This window comes from Lepisma saccharinum, chromosome 3, assembly GCF_977018435.1.
Source record: "Lepisma saccharinum chromosome 3, izLepSacc3.1, whole genome shotgun sequence".
Classification (NCBI taxonomy): Eukaryota; Metazoa; Arthropoda; class Insecta; order Zygentoma; family Lepismatidae; genus Lepisma; species Lepisma saccharinum.
In genome coordinates this window covers 99957114-99982294 of record NC_139231.1, presented here as the reverse complement: position 1 = coordinate 99982294, position 25181 = coordinate 99957114, and the positions used below count along the sequence as shown (strand labels likewise).

Sequence of the window (25181 nt, the reverse complement as noted above, 5' to 3'; positions counted from 1 at the left end):
ATAATTTCCAGGGTTTTTTCAAAGTTGCAACTTGAGCATTACATATCCTCATGGAGTGGTCTTTTGTCATGCTTCCCTCCAAATTTGGTCCATCCAGTATCCATAGGGCTGATGCTAGAAGTGAAATTACAGACATGGTTCTGAAGCTGCCAACACTGCAACTTTACATAATGTTAATTTTTTTTTACTCAAGATGTATCAGTCAACAAAACTTTGCATGGTTGTCAGAATGTACTGCAGCTACATGCTACATTTTTTCATTCATTTCAGTCTATTGAGGGCAGCTCAAATTTTTGAAGAAAAAGAATCAATTTTCTTCTCTTCCTGTAACAGTAATTATTGGGAGGCACAATGTACTAATTTTACCTCCGCTAAAAGCCCTGTCTTTAAGAAAGAATAAAAAAGACAATTTCATCTGTCTACGACAATTGTTTCTCGAGCTCCGATTTTTTTGTACTTCGCAGTATGTTTTTAAAGGTGTCAGATTCAACGAGAATACATGCGCGCAAAGCTCCAGAGCTCCAGGAGATATAGATTAAATACTGTAACAAATTGCTGTTCTGTTTTTCCATTATTCAAAATGTACATTTTATATGTTGCAGAAACATGTAGACACAGCAAGTTCAGTAGTGTTTCTAAAATAAATAAAGAAAAGTTTGTCACTTGTTACATGATGGTGGTCAAGTGTGAATTCTTAATAAAGCATATTCCCTAGGCCACCATCTTGGTAAAGAGCTTAAACGTATGGAAAGTCTGTGTTACAAACACAGTTTGGTGTGTTGTAACCTGGGAACTTTGATCGTGAGATTGAAAGTTGACCACTTAACATGGTTTGCACCAAGTTGGTTTTTGGTGTGTTGAATAAGCATGTAATGTTTCACAAATATGAAATAGCTTATGTGGACTAAGGTCGTATACCAACTGGGAATTAGGATTGAAATGTCTACAATTCCTGAAGCCAGTATTTTTTCAAACGAAACTTATGTGGTATGGCATTACAGCCTTTAATAATTTTATGACAATGGTTCTTTATTAGCATGCAATGGTATAGAGCGACCACAAACAAAGGAACCTTCGGGAAAGTCTCCGCTCACCTCCCCATTCTTCCGATCAACTTGGGCCATAAGGAAGCATGCTCCACTCTGCCCCTCCTCTCCATGCCGGGGTACGATGCACAGGAGTCGCAGGTCTGCGCAGGCTTTTATTGCTTTTGGTTCCACTGTAATTGGACATTATTCATTGTCTAACTCTTTTACTACTTGAAAGCGGTAAATAAAATAACATTTCAGTGTTGTAGTGGAGAAAAATAGATTAAAAGTGGTACATAAAATGATATTTTGGTTTTAGAATTGTGAACATAATCCTAAATTTGATATAAAAACTGCACGTATTACACAAAATAAACATATCCCTTGTAATAGCACATTAATTTAGTTACCCGAGTATTAATTTTATTCCTGTATAAAGAGGTCCATTTTTGCATCTCAAATATTTACAGCAGAATTAATTAATTTTCCGGGAATTGCATTACTCACAAGATAATTCAGACCTCAGAAGGTGTCGCATCAGTAAATTAACCCTACATTTCATGTTTAAGAGTCTATTTCGCATCATTTCGTGGCAAAATAGGATAGGAAAATGCACCTCACACCTTTCAGAAACATGACAAATGAACATTACAATGTGTTATTTCACATTTCGTGTTTTTGTCAAAAACGAAATATGCCTGCCTCTACTCATTTGTACATACATTTTGAGAGAACACCTCTTCTCTGATCTTCAGGAGGAAATTTATGTATTGGTCAACAAACTTGATAAGTGAAACCTAAATTCGACATTTTTCAGGGAACCCAAGTGAAATGAAAAAGTAAAATTGTATAATTTTTTCCTGCATTGGCACCATGAATTATTGATGTGTATAATGTGGCTCCATTGGAACCATGAATAATTGATGTGTATAATGTGGGAACATGTAAAATCCAGCAATGTGGAATTGGGGCTTCACTTTATTGCAGTCCTTTAATCTTTACTAAAATAGACACTTTGTTGGGAGTTAGTGTAGCACAAATGTTGAGATGATTTATTAATAACCATGTTCATCTCAAAAGTTTGTATATCTATTCTTGTGTGTTACAAAATAATGCATTAAATGCTACTTTGAAAAGACTTTTTATTCTTGTAGTGTTGTTTTGTTCTGAATCCACAGAAGTTTTTCAAGATTACGTTACCAAGTTAACATTTATTAGAATACACGTAACCTTAACATTGCTAGTCACTGTACTGCTTCTGTCTATACAGTGTATTTCACAATCAAGTCACCCGTGGAGCGGGGGCTAGTATGGTGTGCAGGGTTTTTGATCTGGATGCAACATCCATGTAACTGGAACTGCTAGCTATGTAATGAAATAAACTTGTACATTGACAGTTACAATTAAAATGAGCACGTACCTTGTTACAAGAGGTGTTGCAAATGTTGCAGTTCTGCATCCACACATTTATGGCATGTTTTTAGGAAATTTTCACTAACATGTATCAGTTCTTCTTCCGATATTGCTTCAATTTTTCTCCTGATATTTTCTTTCAATTCTTCTAATGTGTGGCTTTATGTTTAAAAGCTTTGTAGCTCGCCACGCAGACGACATGGAAATGTCTGTTTCTTGTGCAAGGTGCCAGAGGGATTTTTGAGGAGTGTGTTCTAATAGTACTCCAAAGTCATCTACTGTCTCTTGAGTAAGCACATCCCGTTTCACCCTTCGCTTCTTATCAAGGACAGACCCTGTTTCCCTAAATATGTTCTGTTTACCTAAGTGTAAGCTTGACACACTGCTACAAGAATAAAAAATGACCTTAAAAGTAACATTTATTCTGTAATTTTTACGTTATTAACAACCTGTACATGTTCATATTTCATAAAATCTGTTTCATTTTTCAGTACTTGGAGGAATATATCCAGCATATTGTTACAGTGAAAGTGAGCTTTGATGGGGGCACAACGTCAATGAACTTTGCAGAAGCTGCTTTATTAGTTCAAGGATCAGTAAGCGTGTACAGCAGAAAAGTAGAATTTTTGTGGCAAATTGTGTTGCAAGTTTATAATCTTCTGCACAAAAAGTAAGTAGTAAGTACTGTCATACTGTGTTGTGGTAAACACTGTGAAAGGATTGTATGTAAAGTATTTCTTTGTTGTTCTTTTTATTGTTGTCCAATTACTTCCGATGGACCACTGACTTCAACATAGGCTTTGGTGACTAAGATAGAGATGGAATTGTGTCACCATGTGCGCATACTCACAATCTCTCTGCACTTCCTCCGTTCCTCCCCCTTCTTAACTGTCCCTGTGAACAAGCTTGTTGAACAGTCGAACCACAAGAAGTTTGAATCCTAATCTATCCATTGCTATATCTTTTGTGAATGCTTGCCAAGAATTCGTAGCAATTATTTATGTACACCATAAAACTTTTGTATAACCGTATTTACACATGTATAATGCATGTGTGTATGCAATGTGCACCCTAGTTTTTTATGGGAAAATCTACAAACAATTATATCTTGTATAGAATGCACAGTACAAGTCAGGTTTAAGAAATGGCTTTCTTAGTTGTACGTTGTAAAGCTGTTGCTATATGGATCAAGAGGAGAATATTATCTTGTGTATACAATAAGTCACCAACCCACGCCACGTCCCCCTCTTCCTCCACGGTGTTTAGCATCCCAAAGCTGTCACTTCTGTAATCACCTTGTTTACTCAGTAGAAGATTTTTTATTTTTTTTATTTGATTTGCTTTATTTTGCTTCACTTTTTGTGCCACTTTTGCCTAATTTGCGAAGATGGGGTTGAGTGATGACATGATGAAATTTATGAATGGACACAAACATCCATGCCCAGGCCAGGGTTCGAACCTGGCATAACCACACTGGCTGAAGCTATCAAACACATTTCGGGTTAAACAATAAAAAAAGTACAGTTTAAGTAAGATATATGTAATACAACATACACTTACATTTCGTCAAACACACAAGCAACATCTAGAAGCAACCTTGCACGTCGCAGTCTTGGAACCGAACTATTTCATTCGCTTGACTCTGGCACAATAAGAAACAAGCAACCTCTCGCGCATGCACGATACACAAAATCCTGTACGACAGGAAATGGTCATACCAGGACCCCTGGTGTCGTAGCACAATGTGCTAACCACTCTGCCATGGGGGCCGGCATTCAGTAGTAGAAGCAAGATCAATATTATGTTTGGATTTGCAACACTCAGGAAGTTATTTTCTATTATTTCTAGCCCAAAAATACTGCTGGTACACATCCCATATGACGGGAGGTGCACACTCGAATTCTGCCAGAATGAAGCTGTTTTTCTTGATTTCGCAAAATGTTTCGTTACAAAGTGAAAAATCATGGGAAATGGCCATTTCACTTCTATGGTTTTTTTTAAAAAAAATAATATTATTAAATAAATCCAACTTGGTAATTTGTATTTGCACCTGTTGATATATACGTGTTATATGCTGTGACATAGTGAAAACATGCGTAGTTTCATGGTGGCTGTCCGAATTATTCCATGCATAATACACACCACAGTTTTTGAATGCAAATATTTTGTAAAAATGTGTGCATTATACATGAGTCAAGTATCTCATGTACGAATAGAAATTTTGAAGATTTTTCTGTTTTGATAATTTATAAATATTTAATACTCTTTCCGTTAAATCAAAAATTATGTAATTATTACACTGTGAATGTAATGGAAGCATTACTTTTGAATGAGAATATTCGAGGCCTTTCATTATTCAGAATATTGAAAATGGATGTCTAATATATACCTTTTTTATTTTCACTGCATTTTTACCCACCTATTTAAGCAGTTTTTATTCACTCTAATAAACTTCCTCTCTGCACAAGCCAAATTTATATATTTAGATTCAATGCAGTTTTTAGTGCCTAGAAATCCAGGCTGTAATGACACGCTATGGTGATGTTGAATGCCAAATATATATATATATATATTTAAAATCAAATTCCTGTTTTACTTTTAAATTGATGTTTTATTGATAGTCTGTAATGAAATTGTTCAGTTAAGTCAGTAATTTTCACCGTTTTCCTAGTTTCCAAGACCAAGAGGCAAAATGTGACTTTTGATGTTGATATCCATTCTAGTTACGGTGTTGTTTATACATTTTGAAGGTTATTTAATTAGACTTTGTTTAATTCAGTTAATGGTTTCTGGTTATTTTAACTTTAAATTACTAAGGGTTTCCTGCGTAAGGTTTTGTAGTTGATGTCACGTTAAATAGTTTGCTCCATTCATTTAAGGAATGATGCAAGATCTTCAGGTGATAACCGAAGAAGGATGACAAACCAGCTTAATATGCCACCAGACTACAGGTCACATGATGACCTACCTGTAGGTAAGTTTGTGAAACTATGAAATATTAATTTACAATATGTTTTAAGGGCAGGAGGAACAGTTTGTGCCAGCCTATTTTAATTCTGTGGAATAAGTGTAGTTTTTTAATCAAATTTAGGATTATATTCACAATTTAAAAAAAAAATATATTTTTATATACCACTTTTCATCCAATTTTTCACCGCTGTAACACCGATATTTTATTTTATTTACCGCTTTTGAACCCGAAAGTGACTCCGTTTTTGTACCGAAATTTTGCTTTTTTATTTACCAAAAATATGTGCCTCTACTGATTGATAACTAAAGTACATTGACAATATGATCATAATTATCTGAAAGGTTGGTGAAGATGAGTTATCGTCTATTATTTTATAGATCTTAGTCATGCTGGCATTTCCTATAGAATTGCTATATGCAACAAAAATTTCTCCAGATGCTGTGTACTTATAAATGTAAGCAAAAAAGCTGCATTTTCTACGACACTAAATCTGCCAGAAAATGAAAAATTATGTATGGTTTATGGACTTTTTCTGTTGTTTTTATATTGTGGAGATCTGTTATGGTGAATAATGTTACTCTGTTACGTTAGCCTGAAGGCTAGATGCACTTGATTGTAGCACCCAATACATTTGGTGCCGATTGTAATTTTACATTTTACTCTTCGACTTTTCACGTGTTCTTATGTGTGTAGAATGAAATTTGCTAAAAGAAAAAGTTGTGAAAGTGAATACAGGAAAACCTCGTTAATACGATATTGGTTAATACGAAGTACCCTTTAATCCGAAGTTCTTCCCATTCCCCAGCCGATAAGATAGGATTTATAATGTATTTCAGTACGGAGAAATCGAAATACGGATAATTTTTAATACGAAGTTGTTTACAAGACCCTTCTGCAAAACTGGTTTCGCTTAATTCGAAGTAGACACCTGGATAAGTCGACAAGAGAAGATCGAATGTGGAGAGAGCTTGGACATTATTTTAACTTGACATGTTTCCTTGTCCTAAGAGCTGCTCACAACTCGAGGGAAGCAGCCTGAAATGCCTGCTGGACATTGACATTCTTTGTCAATGTGCATAGCAGGTCAAGCTCTTCCCCGCTGAATGCGCCACCTTGGAAATATTCACCAGTGCTAGATGAGAAATGCGAGATAAGATCGCACGAATGTTCCAAAATACAAGACGCGTGGCGCCTGGAAGTCTCACCCATCTGTCTAGCTCTGAGCTCGAGATACAGCAATTTCCCGTGAGCGAGCAACTTTTGGCCTGGTAGCCGACAATTTCCGGTAACCACTTTCATTAAAAGCGTGTTCTTTGTGCCCTGTAGAACTTCATAAAAAAAAAAAAGTGAAACTGTTACAGATAATCAAAGGCACATAGGCCAACTAAATATCGTCAACCCGCTTAATGTGTTGTCATGTAGGTTTCCTGCAAAAGTTGACGTCGATCTTAAGTATGTTGCAACTCCAGTTTCCCCCTTCATACGTTTCCCAACTGTGCCGGTCATAAAATTTGCCAAAACAGTGTTTTGTTGTCTGAGTGACTTCTCCCCTTTTTCTATCAGCAAAGGGGGGGGGGGGGGGGTCTGATGCTAATTGTTTCGGCCACGATTTTCTTGTTTGTGTGGGCACATGGACTCCTTTCCTTTGGCATCTAAAAGAAAAGCAAACAGTTCTGAATACCTTCTTCAAAACTAACAAAAGCCGCATGATAAGTAAAAGAAAAGTTACCCCCTTCCTTCTCCTACAACAGCTCATTATCCGCGACTGGTGTGCATGGTAATGTGATAATTGCAGAATTCAGGTCCCTCTTTCTTGTTTGAATGCAGCTGTCTGGATAGGAAATATTGCCCGTATTATTGTCTGTTGCATGGTAAAAGGTAATGCAAGGATTTTTTTTTTTCACACTGCTGATAAAATTTGGTCTTCGACAACTGCGTTATCTTTAAAATGCCGATGATTTCCCTTCTGCCACCTGCTGCTCTAACTTCCAGCCGGTCTCATTGTGTTTACGTTGCAGCTGGCGCCAGTGTTTAGTCTAAAGTCTGGAAAGCTCTCGCTTGCGAAGGAATAAGCATCATTGTTTTGAATCTCGCAAAGCCATATACTTCCCGCTTTAATTCAGAACCATTAGCGTGCTGCTGTTAAAAAAAAAAGAAAGAAAAAAAGAAAACCGCAATGCTCAATGTAGGAATACGAGAGGAAAAGTTTTGGTGGAGCGAGTGTTTGACCTCCAGAATACTCCTGAAACCTACAATAAATTGTCGATTAATCTGAAAATACGCAAGTTTCGTAAAGCTTGTTTTTAGTTCATTTTATGCTGATGAGCTAAGCAGGACTAAATATACAGTTTAAAGTGGGATCCAAACGAGAGTGATAATCGTGTGCGGCACTGTTTAATGTGTCCTAGGATACACGTGCAAACAGATTGCAAGTTGTGTGTTTACTTTTTCAGAGTGGATTACAATGCAAGTTGAGGAAGAGTCTGAACTGATCCCTGCAAAGGGGGAGGGGGAGGGTGAATATGAAGTTAACTGAAGCAAAGAATACGTATTTTTTTTATGATGTGTTTAGACAGCCGAACCAGAACGAAATTTACAGCCCCGATTTTTTTGTTTTGTTTTGTGCCAGGGAAAGGTTGTGTTCTCTCCCAAGAGAATCTTCTCTTACCAGTTCTAGTGAACGCACATAAAATCTAATATTCATTCTGTCCGATTATCTCCCGATTATCTCCCGTCTCTTGCTCGCGCCATTGTGACAACTGTCAAGATTCTTCCAAGTTTCACTTCTTGCAATAAACAAGATTGTTTTCCTTTCCGTAGGTCTTCGTGCAAACGGGTTTCTTATGAACTAAAATTGTAAGAATTTCGTGGAAGAGCAACGACTTTGCACAATTAAAAGAAAATACCGTTTTTTAAAAGACTTTTGCTACAACATGCATCCCGTGCATAACCGGTTGTATAACTAGACAGGACCGTCTCCTTGGAATCTTTGTGTCCGCGTTAAGCTCCGTGTTCTCATTTTGTGTAACATTTTTTACACTTTCTTTAAAACGTACAATATTATTATGTAGTACATATAAAGCTTATTTTCTGAGCTGCCACCAAGTATAAAACATCCTTTGTGGGGGTAATTTATACTCTACTTTATTTACACCTGAAAACAGGCGCCATCTTTAAAAGTTTGGATAACTCGAAGTCGTTTAATACAAAGTTGACATTTTTTGGCCCCTTGAACTTCATATTGACGAGGTTTTCCTGTATTCATAATAATTAATGGATTATATAATTAATTGAAAAACACAAGGTTCAAATGGAAAAATCATGATGATAAACATGTCTGGAAAAATTTCATTTTTGGGCTGGAAAAACTGGAAATGTCAGGGAATTTCATAATCAAAAAATCGTAACAACCCTGAAGTTGAAGTTACCTCTCCATAAGGAATATATGGGATCCTATAAATACTTCTACATCATATTTTTCACAGATCGTATCTGCCTATATATAAGCAAGGAGGGCCAAAAGGGATAAGTAAAAATCAAAGAAGGTAAAAGGAAACACTCACCGGACAGTAGAAAAATACAAAATTTTCGCTAACTTCGTAGCATCATCGGTGTGAGGAGAAAGAGACGGAACCGGAAGTTGGGGCCCTGCAGAGTTGCCAGGTCCCCATCGAAGAAGAAGCAGTGCGTAGAATGAAAAAACACTGTTTCGTCACCAGGCTTGTCGTAAACTATGAGTGTGTAGGTTGAGTTGGGAGGGAGGGATGGGATGGCTTGGGAGGGATGGTGGGTGAGGGATAGGCATTACTGGGTGGCCTTGTTCAGGCCAGGTGGATTGGTTGCACTCATGGCTGATATATAGACCCTCTCCCATCTTTTGCAAACAGAGGTGTTGGCTGGTTGGGGTAGGAGATGGATGATTGCTACCCAGAAGCAGTCGTTGAAACTGATGTTGTGGTGGTTGGTGTGGACGGCGACAGTGAAGGCCAGGTTGTGGGTGGAGGAGCGGTGGTTATTGATGCGGAGGTTGAGGGCCGTTGATGTTTCCCCCAGGTAAAAATCACCACAGATGTTGCAGGTGAGGATGTAGATAAGGTTTGAGGCATGGCAGGTCCCTTTGGGATGGAGGGTAAATTTGCCAGTGGCTGTGTGCACTTGGAGGGTGTGAGAGGTAATGAGGATGGGGCAGGTCTTGCACCTGGACGATTGCATTTATGGGCAGGGGGGTGTTGGATGTGTGGGTTTGTCGGGAAATATGTTTTTGGTTTCAGGATCACTGTGGAGAATTGGGAGAAGAGAGTGCAGTTTGTGCCTGATTTTGTTGAGGTGGAGATGATATTGGGTGATGAGTGCAGGTGGGTTGGTGGCAGCAGGTTTCTTGGTGGTAGTGGTGTGTGAGGCAGCTCGCGATATTTGCTTGGTGACCAGGATGGAGGGATATCCACGGTTGACCAGGGCCTGGTGTAGGCGGAGGTTATAATTCTGGCGGGAGGTGGGTGAAGTGTTCAGGTGCTGTCCCCTGAGGACCAGAGAGAATGGAATGGCTTTTTTGGTGTCAAACAGGTGGGAGCTGGAGAAGTGTAGGTATTGCATGTGGTTGGTGGGTTTTATGTGGATGGAGGTAGTCAGGTGTCCTCCCTCGATGTGCACGTCCACATCCAGGAAGGTGATCTGGTTGGGGGAGTGCGTCCAGGTGAATTTTAGGGAACGGAAGTGGTTAAGTTGGTCAAGGAAAGCTGACAAGGATGGTTCTCCATGTGTCCAGAGCATGAAGATGTCGTCGATGAAGCGGAGCCAGAGGAGGGGTTGGGTAGCCAAAAACTCTTGTTCAAGTTTGCCCATGAAAAGGTTTGCATAGGATGGGGCCATTCTGGTACCCATGGCTGTACCTTGGGTCTGTAGGAAATTTTGGTTTTCAAAGGTGAAGTTGTTACAAGTGAGGACAAGGTGGGCTAGGTGGGTCAGGAAGTTGGTGCTGGGGTTGTGAGGTTTGGGTCTGCTATTGAGGTAGAATTCTATGGAGCGGAGGCCATGGGAGTGAGGTATGTTGGTGTAGAGGGAAGTGACATCGATGGTGGCAAGGATGGTATTTGGGGGCAGTGGTGGAAGGGTGCTGATTTTCTGGAGGAAGTGGTTGGTGTCACGGAGGTAGGAGGGCAGAGCTTTCACAAGAGGCTGGAGATGGGAGTCAACAAAGGCTGAGATTCTTTCTGTGGGTGAGTTATAGCTGGACACAATGGGTCTACCAGGTTTGCCTCTTCACTGTCCATACACTGCTGGATCACCTCCAACTCTCACTCTCCTCCCCTACTAACATCGCCAGCAGATGGTCAGTTCCATTACTTAATAACTAGACTATTATTTTTATATATTTTTTTTTCCTAAAAAGGCTCTTCCCTCGTAGAGGTCGGACGTGTTTTTCCTTACCTCCACGTGCGGGGGTGGACAATATGTGGTGAAGTGATTTTCTGAAGGGAGTAAACGTTGTGCTGCAGTGAACGTGATTTTTGTGAGTGCAAATCTTTGCAGGAGCAGCATTTCGAAATTTGAGTGTTTGTGCATTAGCTATATTTTTCTGCCAACATGGGTATCACAAAAGGGGAATGGAGCAGAATCGAGAGCACGATGGAGAGAGTTGTGGAAAGGGAACTGAACTCTCAACTGGGGGATCTGGAGGAGAGGATAGCCCTAGCCTTACAAAGGACAGTCCCTAATAAAGACTTCTCTGATGCAAATGATAGCCGAGGCCGTGGAGGAAGCCGTTTATAAAACAACATAAAAATACGATGTGGAAATCAAGACCCTCAGATCCACCATGAGTGTGTTACAGTCGCATATAATCTCCATTGAGCAATACGACAAGAGACTGAAATTCGTGATCCATGGTGTGGGAGAATCTGAAGAGGAGAACTGCGAGAAAAAGGTGCTGGACATCCTCCGGGACAAGGTGCAGGTTCCCGTCGATGCATTCCAGCTCCAGAGATACCACTGCCTGGGAGCGAAGCGATGCGACGGGAGGAGCAGGGCGCTGATGATGCATTTCGTATCCTACAGGACTCATCGGTTGGTGTTCCAGAAGAAGAAGCTCCTGAAGGATTCCGCCCCCCCCCCCCCCCCCCCCCCCCACATTTCTATCACGGAGAACCTCACCCGGCAGAACTTGCAACTGTTTCACCAGGTAAGAAATAGTGGAACTTTCCAGCACGTGTGGACTTCTGATGGCAATATCCTGTCACTGCACAACAACGCCACAGTGAAAATTGACAGCTTGGATGACCTAAGCAAGTATAGAAAGTGAGAAACTCTACCCTCGGCTGCCACTCATTACATACAATAATTGACACTATTAAATCACTCGCTTCAATTATGGTTCTCAACTTTATATACATATATATATTTTTTTACTTATATCCTTCTCCTTCTAACTTCATTTCCCTTACACACATATATATACTTTTTCTTACAATAATTTTATTAATGATAAGGTTTGTTAATTTGAATGCAAGGAGGCAGAAGGTTGATGTTGTGCTGTGTCAGTGCCAGATTCCTCGCTGGACACCCCCGAAAGATGTTCCCAGATATTTGTAAGAATCGCCACTCTCTTCCTTCTCCCCGAGGACACAACTGATACGACAATGCTGGGGCTGTAAATAGCTTTCCTCCCTCCCCGCATGACAATGACCCGCCACCTCCCATGGCGTTGCACTGCCTGAGCATGGCGAACTGGAGTTTCCTTGCAAACTTGTATCTGCACGTAGAGGACCTCGCAATCCCAGATAACACAAAAAATATCATGGTGGGCCACATCAATATTAACAGGCTGAAGAACAAAATAGATCAAATCGCAGCTTCAAACATAACTAATTTCACTTACGTTGCAATAACCGAGACTTGGCTAGATGATTCCATTCCAGATCTGCACGTTGAAATTGAAGGGTTTAAAATGTATAGGCTCGATCATGAGTCTTCTAAGCAATGGGGCGGCATTATTGTTATGTTAAAACCAACGTAATATCGGAACTTATTTATTCTGTGTCGGATTTGCACATTGAAGGATTGTGGGTGTCTTTGAAACTCAAACAAAACAACAAACCCTTAATTCTCGGATGCGTGTATAGACATCCCAAGACTGCCGTCACTTTTAATGAAAAATTAAAAACTATTGTGCAATCTTTTCCAGCTTGCCACACTTCAGTTCTCGTCCGAGATACAAATCATGATGTCATGAAACCTAATGCAGCGGATAATGCATTTTACGATGCGATGAAGGGGTACAAGCAGCTCGTTCGTCTGCCGATGCACGTGACCAACACACGTGAAAGTCTCATAGACCACATTTTTACAAACAAGAAAGAAATACATGTTAAATCCGCTGTGGCAATGCATGATTTAAGTGATCATTTTCTGATATACACAGCAATTAACCTGAGGCCACAAAGATCTCCTAGAATACTAGTAACTAGGCGTTCATTTAAAAATGTCCCTGAACAGCAATTCGTTGATCATTGTTCCTATCCACCCTTTCACAAAACAACAACGATGCAAGATATAAACGATAAGGTAACATATTTGCAGTCATTAATAACCTAAGCTCTTGATGTCTTGGCCAATAAAAACGTTTCGCGTTAGGGCCAACAAGCGTCCCTGGATCACTGGCAGTCTTCTTAGATTGATATCACTCAAAAACAGGATGTTTAAGCGTGCACGTAGTTCAAATAATAATAATTACACATGGGAACAATGTAAGAACTTAGGGAACTACGTAACAAAAGCAGTAAAAGATGCGAAAAGAAATTATCTCCTTCAACAGATCTATTCTGATAAATATGCAGGCAACAATAAATTCAAGTTTTTTAGTTTTTTAACGGGAAATTACAATAAAATCAAATCCATCACATCTATTGAACACAATAATGAAATAATTACCGAAGTTGCGAGGGTGGCGAATATCCTGAATTACCACTTTGCAAATGTCGGAAAATCAATATCGAATACATTCACAAATGATTTAACGCTCAAGAAAAATGAAACTAGCAAACAAATTGAAAACTGCAGTCAATCTAGAGAAGCCAGCTTCAATTTTACACCCGTTTCACATGATGACATACTGAAAATCCTTCAAAACCTTAATGTCCGAAAGGGACCAGATTTCGATGGAATAAGTAATCGCATATTATATCTGCTTGCCCCATGGATTACCGAACCTCTCACCGATGTAATCAATTCATCCATAAAAAGTGGAATCTTTCCCAACAGCTGGAAACATGCAAGGGTCACACCTATATTTAAAGGGGGGTCCCCAACGCAATTAAATAATTATCGGCCTATATCGATAACTTCCTCATTAAGTCGGATTCTTGAAAAGGTAATAGATAAACAATTAGAACAATATGTACATTGTAACAACCTACTTAACTGACAGACAATTCACTTTTAGGAAAAATCACTTAACAGAATTACTACTGCATGAACTGTTACATAACTGGCAGCATGTATTAGATCGTAAAGGAAAGCAATACATCGGCGTAATATCACTAGATATCAGTAAAGCACTCGACAGTGTTCAACCAAAGTTATTAATACAGAAATTATATCAGCAATTCAATTTTTCTGCTACTGCATTCAACTGGATTGAAAGCTATTTACGCAATAGGAGTATCGATACAAAAGTTGCCAACTAGATTTCGAACAGTCTGAATGTATCTCTCAGTGTACCTCAGGGATCTATTCTGGGCCCAAAACTTTTTAACATGTTTGTTAATGATATCACAAGCAAGAAATTTGGCTTTGAATTGTATCTATACGCAGACTACTGTCTCCTGTACTGTGCATCTAACAAATTAGAAAAAGTAATTGTAAATATTGAAAAAAGCCCAAAGTTCTTAAGTGGTATCAATCTAACATGTTGAAAGTTACTGAGTCTAAGACTCAAATATTAATATTATCCAAGGAAAACAATAACATCACGTACGTTGACAATATTAAAATAGGTACTTCGAATATAAAACCAAGTGAGTCTAAAATATCTTGGTGTGTACCTAGATAAGAATTTATCCTTTTCACAACATGTGAAGATTATGTGTACACGTGCAGCACCTAGAATCAAACAGTTTCAATATGTCTGCAAATATGTACACCTTGCTCACAAATTAGCGTTCTACAAAGCATTTATGAATATTGTTCCTCTGTACTCTATGGGATTAACATAAATAACACCAACAAATTAGAAAAAATGCAAAATTGGGCTGTTCGTAGTATATGAAGTACAGCACACGCGACTTCACGAATGAGCAGAGAAGAACTGCAACTACCCACACTTGAATCCAGGCGAAAATATGCGTTCCTACTCAAAATTCAACAGGCAATTCACACACACAACCACTTACTAAGCGGCAAAATAATTATATCAGGGTGGCTACTCACTGGGAATTCCTTGAATTCTGGGGATTATGCGTGAATTATTGGCTCCGGAAATTATGAGTGAATTCTACTTGAATTTTTCTTCGTAGACGTGAAAAATTACAACTCTTTTAATCTAAATCCTATCACATTTTATGCAAATAGATATTATTTTCGTAAAATTTTCTTACTCGCTTCACTCGCAATTCCTGCTTTTCTTAGTCTTATCAAGTTTATAACCCTAGCTAGGGAGAGGTGGGAGTCGCCCTGAACTATCTAAATTAAAAAAAATAATTGTAAAATTGATTGATTGATTTGTGGTTTTAAGTCCATTTTATGCACACAAAGGCTAATTGGAACTGGACGTACAGTTTAAAGTGTGATCCGAACTACTGTGCCATGTGTTAAAAAAATAATTGAAATCGTTTGTTTGAACACAAATGCTTTAGCACCAACTTCTACCCCATTTTTTGCATAATTTACGAGGATAATAATGTCTCTGATATTACTACTACTAATAATAATAATAACAACAACAATGTTGGTCCCGGCAGGTTCGAATCCCGGCTTGGGCATGAATGTTTGTGACTGTCCCCATCTTCGCAATTTAGCCAAACGTGGTACAAGAATCGAACTAAAATAAAACATATCAATAATGATAATAATAATGTTATAATTATAACATTATTATTAACACTATTATTAGTAGTAGTATTAGTACGTTTATCCTGGCACTTTCTCCCTGCCCGCTCAGACAAAAATTCGTGGTTGTGCCTCTGATTGTAAATAGAAACTCAGCACCTTAAATTAAATATTTTAATTATATTACTTATACCATTTAATTGAATTATAATTTTTGGATGTTGGAATCTCTAGACCCTTTATATTATTAAGATATTTGTATGTGGATGTTGAGAGGCGGTAATACATAAGGGTGAAATAGAGAAAACATCTGCTTGAATTTTTAGAGAGTTTGCCTTGAAAACCGGAAATTATACTTGAATTTTATCATGGTCCTAGAGTAGCCACCCTGTATATGTAGTAGGGATTGGACTGATTAATCGGTACTCTATCGGTATCGGCCAATATAGGCATATCGGTTTATCGGTAAAATTACCGATTATTTTACTGATCCGATATATCGATAAATATCTTATAATTTAGTGCAAAATTCTGCCATTTTGTTGTAATTTTTATGAATAATCTCGATGCCCTACTTTTTAAAAAAGTAATTGTCTAAATATTCAACTTCTTTTGCACTGCAGTCACCTTGAAACACACATTCATTAAGGAGATCAATGAACATTTCAGGTTGTTCATGGACCATTTCTAATTTTATATCGGATCGGTAGAATATCGGTTATTGGTATCGGTAAATTTTATATCGGTACTTTATCGGTATCGGACAACATTTCATATCGGCCCATTTCTAATATGTAGTAACATGCATTATCCCAATCTGCAATCTAATAACACCAATAGTATCCAAGTACCAAAATGTAACAAAACAAAATATGGACTTATCATCACTGGCAAGTAAGGTGTGGAACCAACTGCCTGTAGCCTGGAGAAAGGAGAGAAATTTGGTCAAATTTAAACAACAAATTAAGATGTTAATCTATGGATACTGACACCGTGCCTCATTTGCCTCATTGCCTCCTTCACATATACTTACTTAATTTCTATTTCCTTGTGTGTTTCAGTTATATAGGCACACTTATATTTTTTTTCCATATTTTATACATTTTTAAACATTTAGCAGTATTGTATACCTTAACAAATTAATCCATGTAGGGCAAAAAGCTGTTTGTATAGTAAGTTAATCTGTGTAAAAATACTGTAAGCTTAAGTGTAACCCTACTTCAAATAATAAATTATAATAATATATAATACTATTTTTGTATTGTATTGCCTTGTAATTTTGTTATTTTACTTTTAGCTAATGAAGGTGAGTGATGAATAGATGATATTGATGAATGGTCATTCACAAAGAATATTTATACCCAAGCTGGAACTTCACCTGGAAACTTTGGTTTTGTTTGATTTGGTGTTTTAAGTCCACTTTATGCACAGTAAGGCGGACTTTTGTGGTGAGATCAAAAGTCAAACACTTACTGTGCTTGGCCATCTTGCTTCAATTGCTGTGTTATGATGCCACATTATCTTCATTTACAGTACATATAACATATGGTACAGTAATGAAGACATTGCCTTAACTTCATAATAATTTTAGTTTTGTGTTCAGTAAAAAGAGATGTGTCGATTAATTATGGGACTCTTGGATATCAGATAATATTAAAAAGAAATATTGCAATTCTGATTAGATGGTTATAGGCTTTCACTCTTAGAAAGTTTGGTACTGTAAAATTTATTCCACTAATATGGACACGTTTACTGTATAATTTAAATTTAATTCATCACTCTTTTTCTTTTGTTTATGGCAGAAAGACAGTTAAAATTTACTTGCCTATGAGACAAGATAAGATATTTTTCACTGCTTTCAGGAAGATTTAAACAGGTCTTAGTTAAGCCCTGATAGCATCCACTATGGGTTAAATTTTTGTTTGCAATGCAGATTATAGTTTGCACCTACAAAGCAGGTTAACTCAATAACTAGTTGTTACAGTTGTTTTTACAGAACTAATACAGTAGAATTTTGACTTTATGTTTTTAAGTGTCCAATGTAAAGAAACTTAAAAATGGGTTTCCACTATAAATCTATGGCTGGTGTGGTTTTATAATTTTTACCTATTTTAATGAAATGTTAAGTAATTTTCTGTGTCATATGTGTGCTTAAATTTATTCCTAATGTTATGTGAAAATAAAATTTATTGTTTATGGTTTTTGGGAGTTAGTAGAAGGTGTACACTAAAAATTTATGTACTATGGAAAATGGGAAAATTAGAACTTTGGAGGAAATGGATTTCACATTTCTGTGGTAATCTGTAGAACATTTAGTACCGTCTCCATGCAGTTGAGGTAACCATTGCAAATTGAATTGGCAGTTAGAATATTTTGCTCATATACAGGAGATCTGATGTGCCCCATTAAGCTATCCTGAAAGCTGATTGTTATCTTATGAATACATTTTAGCATTGCGGTAACTACTTATGCTCCTTAGAGCATTTCGTTGCAACAGATCAATTCCAGATTCTGAGCTTTCAAGAGTTTATGTCAAATGCATGAACATGGTTATTATGTATTGTGTGTGAGAGGCTTCTAGTGTAAGTGACCGAGCTGAAGGTGATAGTGACATTACTTTGCTTAAGTTCGGAAGCTTATTCAGAACTGATCTGGCTGATACATGAGGATATCACCTCATTAAATTCTAGGTGACCATAATCAGTGGTATTGGGATCGAAAAGTATCAGCTGGCCTTCATTTTCAGATACTTTTCTGGGATCCTGGTCTTTCAAAGGGTCCACAAAAATGCCATGCAACACTTTTGTAGAGTGTAATTATCTTGGAAATTATGCTAAATTCAAAGTTTCCATTTGTTTTGCACCAGTATTGTGTTAAAAAAGAACTGGATTTTCCATAAAATTGTGTATTAAAATTGACAGTTTGTGAAAATATAGAACATAAGTGATATATAAAATGTATTTCAATTAGAGATGAGCCAATACTCATGCCATGTATCGGTATCAACAGATACAATGATATCAGTATCACAAAGTATGTGGATTTTATTTACCAATACCGGGCGATATTTTTCTGACATTTTGGTCTTTCGTGGGTTCTGAAAAAATGCTCGGAATGCTTTCATGGGCTCTAATTATCGTGGGAATTATGCAAAATTAAAAGATTCCATCATCAACATTGTGTCAAAAACCAGTGGCGTAGCGTGATTCTATGAAAGGTGTAAGGCCTCCTTAGATAAACCTGACCTGAATATTGGATAAAGAAAACCTAAAAACATTTTAACTAGCATATGCATTACTTAATGAAAATTCTCATTTGTACTATAACTCGATCCGACGATCCTTTAGTCTGAACACCTCAATCACATCGTCGTAGAATCGGGAGTTTCTGGACAATGTCTTTGACAGCTCCTTTTCAATGGATATCAGTCCCAAGACAGATTTCCTTGCCTGAGTCTGTGTGCTGCGTTGAAATGTATGAATCCTCTTCAATGCAGAAAACTACTTTTCCACCGAAGAGCTTGAGGCAGAAGTAGTGAGGAACAATTCTGTTAGTTTGTACACTTGTTCAACAGCTTCATTCAAATGGGTAGTACGCAAGTTCTCATGAAGTTCAAACACACTCTTTACTTGATATTCAGCTTCAGAATAAATTACCTGTAGCTCAACTTTCAACTGGTAGCAATTGAATATTTTTGTATACAGCTTAGTTAAGGACACAAACTCTTCTGCAAAGGTCATGTCATATTTTTATTCTTATTATTCTTTTTCTTTCACTAAAAAAGGCATTTGTGGGAAATGTGTAGAATACAATTTGCAAATGCATTCGAGAATATTACTCATTATCATGGTTATGATATTTGCGCAAATTTTGAAAAGCATATCAAGCAACTTAGTGAAAGGAAAAGATAAAAAAAATTCTGTAAATCATAACACTAAGTATTACGTGCATGCTTTAACATTACGGGCAACTAGGATGCAAGCACCAAACTTTGCGGGCGCTGCTGGATCTAGGATTGCCAGACATTCCTCTTTTATCGTTAACTTCGCTGCTTCTAATGGAGGTAATATCTAACATTAAACCATCTCGTTTGTGAACTTAATAGTTAGTTTACACATTAAAAATGACAGCCATTTTGTTACACCTCCCGTCAAGCATTGTTGAAACAACACGGGAGTCGAATTTCTTTGTTCTATTCCAACCGTGTCAAGGATATGAGTCATGGATATGAATCATACGCAGCGGCAACCATGCCAGCGTAAGCTTCGCCTGCCTGGGAACAGAAATACTCGCCAGTTAGCACCCACTGGTAATGCACCTTACATCTGGCTCAGAATCGGGATGCCCTGTCATTGGTTGAGAAGATACTACGTAAGCAAACACACCCGCCATGGGCGAGTCCAAATCATTTCTTCCATTCACCCGCATATAAGTCCTCTGAAGAAGCCTTGCAGAGAAACAACTCGAATCAAAACAAGTCCTTGTTTCGTTAAAAGTTCTACTTGCAGTCTGATATTTCTGTGTGTGTTCAAGCGATAAATACGGGAATGAAATACGTTTTCTTCAATGATTTCAGCTTGTAAGGTGAACTTACAAGCCTTACGTGGGCACTACGCCGCTGTTAAAAACCTTATTTTGTGATTACATAACAGGTATTTTGATATTGCGATGTAATTCTTAAATATTTTGAAACAGAATTAGCAAATCAGTTCTTATACGTACTTGAATGGAATACTCACCCACTAATATTATTAAGTATTTCGAACAACTTTCAATTGTTACAATTTTCAAGCATCAGTATTGCTATTGGTGCACATCGATAAGATTGTTGGCATCAGTTTAAACTGGTGTCACCTCAGCTCTATTAAATACTTTTTCATGTATTAATTATTTCATTTTGATACATTACTTTCATGTGAAAATGCTTTTAATTGTAGGAAGAAATATAGATTTAAAGGAGGACGATGACAAGAGAAAATCTTTGAACTTGTTATCCACTAACTATCATCAGTTTGTAGAAGAAGATCAGAAGAGCATTAGGAATGTGACTTTAAAGATCCGAGGGAAAGAGAGCTTAGGAAATAAAGGTGATTTTAGGTAAGTTGTTGATGCGCCAGTAGAACAAAAGAGCATTTATATAATTTTTAATTCTACCTTCTTTTATAACTATACGTTTACAAGTGCAAAAAAACCCTTTTTTTTGGGTTAGTTTCATTATTTGTGTCTGAAATTTATATTTAAAGTTGGAAACTAACCATTTGTTTGTGTTTGTGCATAGAATTTTATTTATAAAATGGAAAAATCATATGTTGTAAGCAAAATGTACATACCAAAATTATGAATACAGGGGAATTTCGAGTATACTTTTTCAAGGTCTGAAGACCTTACAAAGCTGAACAACATAAAATGCAGGAACATTTTGTAACTTTTTTCTGAATTGGGAACAAAGCAGTAAAATTTACAAAGTGCATTGCAGTTCTAAGGTTTCCTTTGAAATGTACTTTCTAGAACCATATGTGCTTATGCACTTGTAATTCTACATTTAAACACGAGGCTGTGTGCCAATCAATGCAGTTTGAAACTACACTAAGAGATAGTGCATAAATCAAATTCATAATATTTCCATGCTTCAGCATTGGCAAAACACTACATTTGAAGTGCGAACTGCCGCTTACTTTTACATTGAAAGAAACGATGCTGGTTAAGACTGGTGATTACAGATATCCAACTGCAGATAGTTAAGACTGGTGATTACAGATCTCCAACTGCAGATAGTTAAGAGAAATATGAACTGAACATTGAAAAACCAGCCCTTAATCACTAAATAAAACAGTTCTACTATGAATGTGACTACATGGACCATCTGCAAAAAACATAAGTGTGTGTGTATAATTTGGAAATGTAATGTTTTACTGAGTACTCTTTCTTTTACATAGGTTGAATAGGAGGCTTTCTTCAGTAGATGGAGTCCTGTTCGATGGTTTAGTAGGAGAATCTGTACTAAATAGATCAGCTGAAATACCTAATGATGGTGCAGGTAAGGTCCACCATCATAGGATTTTACAATGACATTTCAAGTGCATTTAGTTTCTCTCCATTATTAATTTTGCAGAAAAACATTAAATATCGATGTTTTGTTTATATAACCATATATTCTTGTTATGTACAAAGGCTAATTTGCAGTTCATTTTTTCTTTTAAAAATGACTGTTTCTGTGTGAGGATTTCTTTATCAAGTTTACGTGGTCACCATTACATTCTCATTATGATATTTATCCAGCAGCAGCGGCGGCACCAGGGAGGCACAAAGGGACTCTTGCACACCGTCTAATTTTCTTCAGCACCCCCTATTCAAAACCTATGTTGAAAACATTAACTCTTGCAGTGTCATATGTCGTAGTCACATTGAGCACCCAGATGTTAGGTATTTTAGTGAGACCTCTGGTATTGTACAGTATACAATAGCCAAGCATTGAAAGAGAAGCCGCATATATATTTTTCTGTACTGGCGGAAGTCTCTATAAAGATCAAAGGCTGCTGTCTTTTCTTTCAACAGTATTGTTGTTAAGAATTGTTTCTTTTGTTTTAAGTGACCTGTTTGTGGTTTTTTTTTTGTGTTCTTTTTTGGCATTGTTGTTAAACGGTTTTATTGTCCGCCTAAATGTTTTCCTCCAGTCGCACTGAAAAAAAATTTCAGGTGCATTCAAGATATCATCAGGTCGTGCTTGGGAAATTATTTAACGCGAGTTGTATGCCAGTGGCGCAACTACAGGGGAACAGGGGGCATTACCCCCCAACCTTGGTCGGAATTCAATTCCATCGGTGGGGGGGGGGGGGAGGGAATGGGGCAAATGTTGAAGTAAGATAAAAGCAAGGCTAGCAGAATCTAAGAGTAGCAAGCAGTACAAAATGATACTCAAGATGGAATTAGTTTTCATGTATTTCTTTACTCTTTCTTCCAGACGGTCAAAGACACCTGCAAGGTGGGTGGGCACAGAAAGGCAATTGCCATCCTCGATTTCAAATTTTATTCAAATAAAAATACATTTCGCAAACATTTTTTCGTACATTCGTAAAAGTTCAGAGCCGTAGCTAGGTGGCAGTGAAAAATCTGAATTAGAATGTTATAAAACAGAGAATGCGGCACCCTATTAAATTAATATTGTTTTCAGTTTGCAATAATTTGGAAAAAAATGTTCTTGCGAGCGAAGAGAGCAATATCATTATTTTCTGTAATGCATTGAAAGCTACCAGAGAGGGAAGTATTGTTAAGACCAATTATGTACTTCAGACTGCTGCCTGCTGTTACTGCTAAGCAGTTTGGTCTTAAATGCATGGACAATTGTTTGAATGAAAAGGAGCGTGCACATTTGAGAGATTTATATCATTATTGCTGTTCGTTTGTTATGAGACGAATTAATTGACTATGTAATGCATTTAAATAATATGTTATATTATAGATATATGTATTATATAAACTTTGAATACGTACACAATTTAGTGATAGCATGTTGCATATGTATTTTGTTGTTTTTTTGCGTCGCTCCATGTTGCATATGTGTAAAACGTATGTTGGACATGAAAGTTATGCATGTCCTATGTAAGAATTATATTAGTCATGCATTATCTGTCTTCCAAAAATACAGTTTGTGTGCTTGTTTTCAATTATTAGCTAATATGTGAAATTGAACATGTTGAAAAATATTTCAAATCGTTTGTCCAACACAAATGCTTTAGCATCGACTTCTCCTCTTTTTGCGTGATTTATGAGAGTAATAACATCTTTGATACTATTACTACTGTTACTACTACTACTAATAATGGCATTATTATTATTATTGGCAGGTTTATCCTGGTACTTGCCCCTCCCCCCCTGCCAGACAAAAATTTGTGGTTTTTCCTCTGTTAAAACATGCATGCATATTCATGCTTTCTTTATTTTCAACATCGCACCCCGTAAAATTCATTCTGCACCCCTTCAGCACCCCCAGGTGATTCATCCTGGCGCCGCCACTGTCCAGCAGTGACAGAAAAGTGATGTAAATATCAGGGTGGCGACAGACCTGGAAAACCGGGAAAAGTCAGGGAATTTGAGGCGTCAAAAAAAGTCAGGGCATTTTGTCCCTTTTTTTTCCATGAAATATATCATTATGGAACTCTGCATGGGAACAGGAAATCTCGTTCGTAAGTTTCGTATGACAAAATTCCGTAATCCTTCCCTAGCTTGTAAATTGTAATAATTTTCCAAATTCACTATTTTTGCAGTTTGAATTCAAATCATAGAGAATAGAGAAATTCAGTCATTTTCATAGAAGATAATATTGGTACTTAACAAAACCATACGTGGATCTGTATGAGTTTATTATTTCCATTTTGCAAAAACATCGATTTAGTTTAGTTTGTAATTGTCAGGGAAAAATGTAAATTTTGTCCTGGAAAACCTGGAAAAGTCAGGGAATTTCATTTCTGTTTGTTTGTAGCCACCCTGAAATATAATGGTACCATAATGTGTACCATTATAAAATAAAAATAAAATAATGCAATCAGATAAAATCTACGATTTGAGTTCGTATTTGTTGTTTATATTTGCCCAAAGTTAAATTTACATTATTCTGGCTTTGTTTGAATTGAAGTACTTATCTAAACTCCAAGTATTTAAAAATATTTAAAAAAATCATCAAAGTAATTTGGTCTATGATGGATCAGGAATGTACTTATGGTAGATTTCCAATTAATGCAAAATCGCACTTAAGTTTTTTTCACTAGGTTTTACATGATTATTCATAGGCATATGGATATGTACATGTACTTCATACAAATTACCAACACATACAAACAAATTGGAATGTGTTATGGTGGAATTTCGACTAAAAAATTAAGATTTTATACAACAAGCGTCTTAAATAGTAATCCTAGAGTAATAAAGTTGTTAAAGATTGCCAACTCTCATAGAGGGAAAAATCTAAGATGTGCGTAAGAAACCTTTTTCCCACAAAAATTATAAAAGTTTTATTTACCTTTAATAATTAAAAAGAAATACAAAACACGTAATAGAGTATTGCAATATATGTTTTATTGTACCAACTTTATTTTACAATCATTTTCATGTATTAACACTGTACAATTGTATACTTATTTCTTAAAGAATATCAACAAGTTGATATGCTGTGCATATAGTTGTAACAGTGTGAGTTTTGAAACACTGATTATCTGAAAGATCGCAGACTCAGAGGATGGAGTCGTTAATTTCAATGGAGACCTAAATTGGGTCTATTTTGCTTCCAATAACAAGATGAATCCGTGAAACGTAATTCTCTTGTGAAAACAGGATTCATACTTGTGTTTTGATCTTAAAAAGGACTATGGAAAGGTCGTTAAAGTGACAAGGACTTAATAATAGTGATGCGTTGGAAAATCGAAGATTGTCGGCCATTTTATCTTTGTAAGGAACATGCAGATAAGTATCCTTGAATTGCCAAATATACAAGATATAAGTCAATAAGGTGCAAAACAATCGTTTATTTTATATTTGACGCATCCACTGAACTTTGATATAACATGTGGTAATTTAGTTCTTCGACTAACTCGTATAATTGATATTGGTTATCTCGATCAAATCTACGTAAAGTGAATGATTTTACATGTGATCACAAAGTGATATGATATTTCGTTTACCAGGAAAGGAACATGAAAACATGTAAAAGGGTGAAATCTGAAATATTAAAAATT

General features: G+C 36.9%; 1 protein-coding gene across 1 annotated transcript in view; it reads left to right on the top strand.

Annotated features, from left to right (window-relative positions):
* Cap-H2 (Chromosome associated protein H2) overlaps positions 1-25181 on the top strand; it is a 72641-nt gene that overhangs the window by 20068 nt on the left and 27392 nt on the right. Inside the window, exons 4-7 of the mRNA XM_083119690.1 lie at positions 2933-3111; positions 5321-5415; positions 20391-20550; positions 21390-21490. Of these exons, the coding sequence (XP_082975816.1) occupies positions 2933-3111; positions 5321-5415; positions 20391-20550; positions 21390-21490 (535 nt within the window). The remainder of the gene's footprint in view (positions 1-2932; positions 3112-5320; positions 5416-20390; positions 20551-21389; positions 21491-25181) is intronic.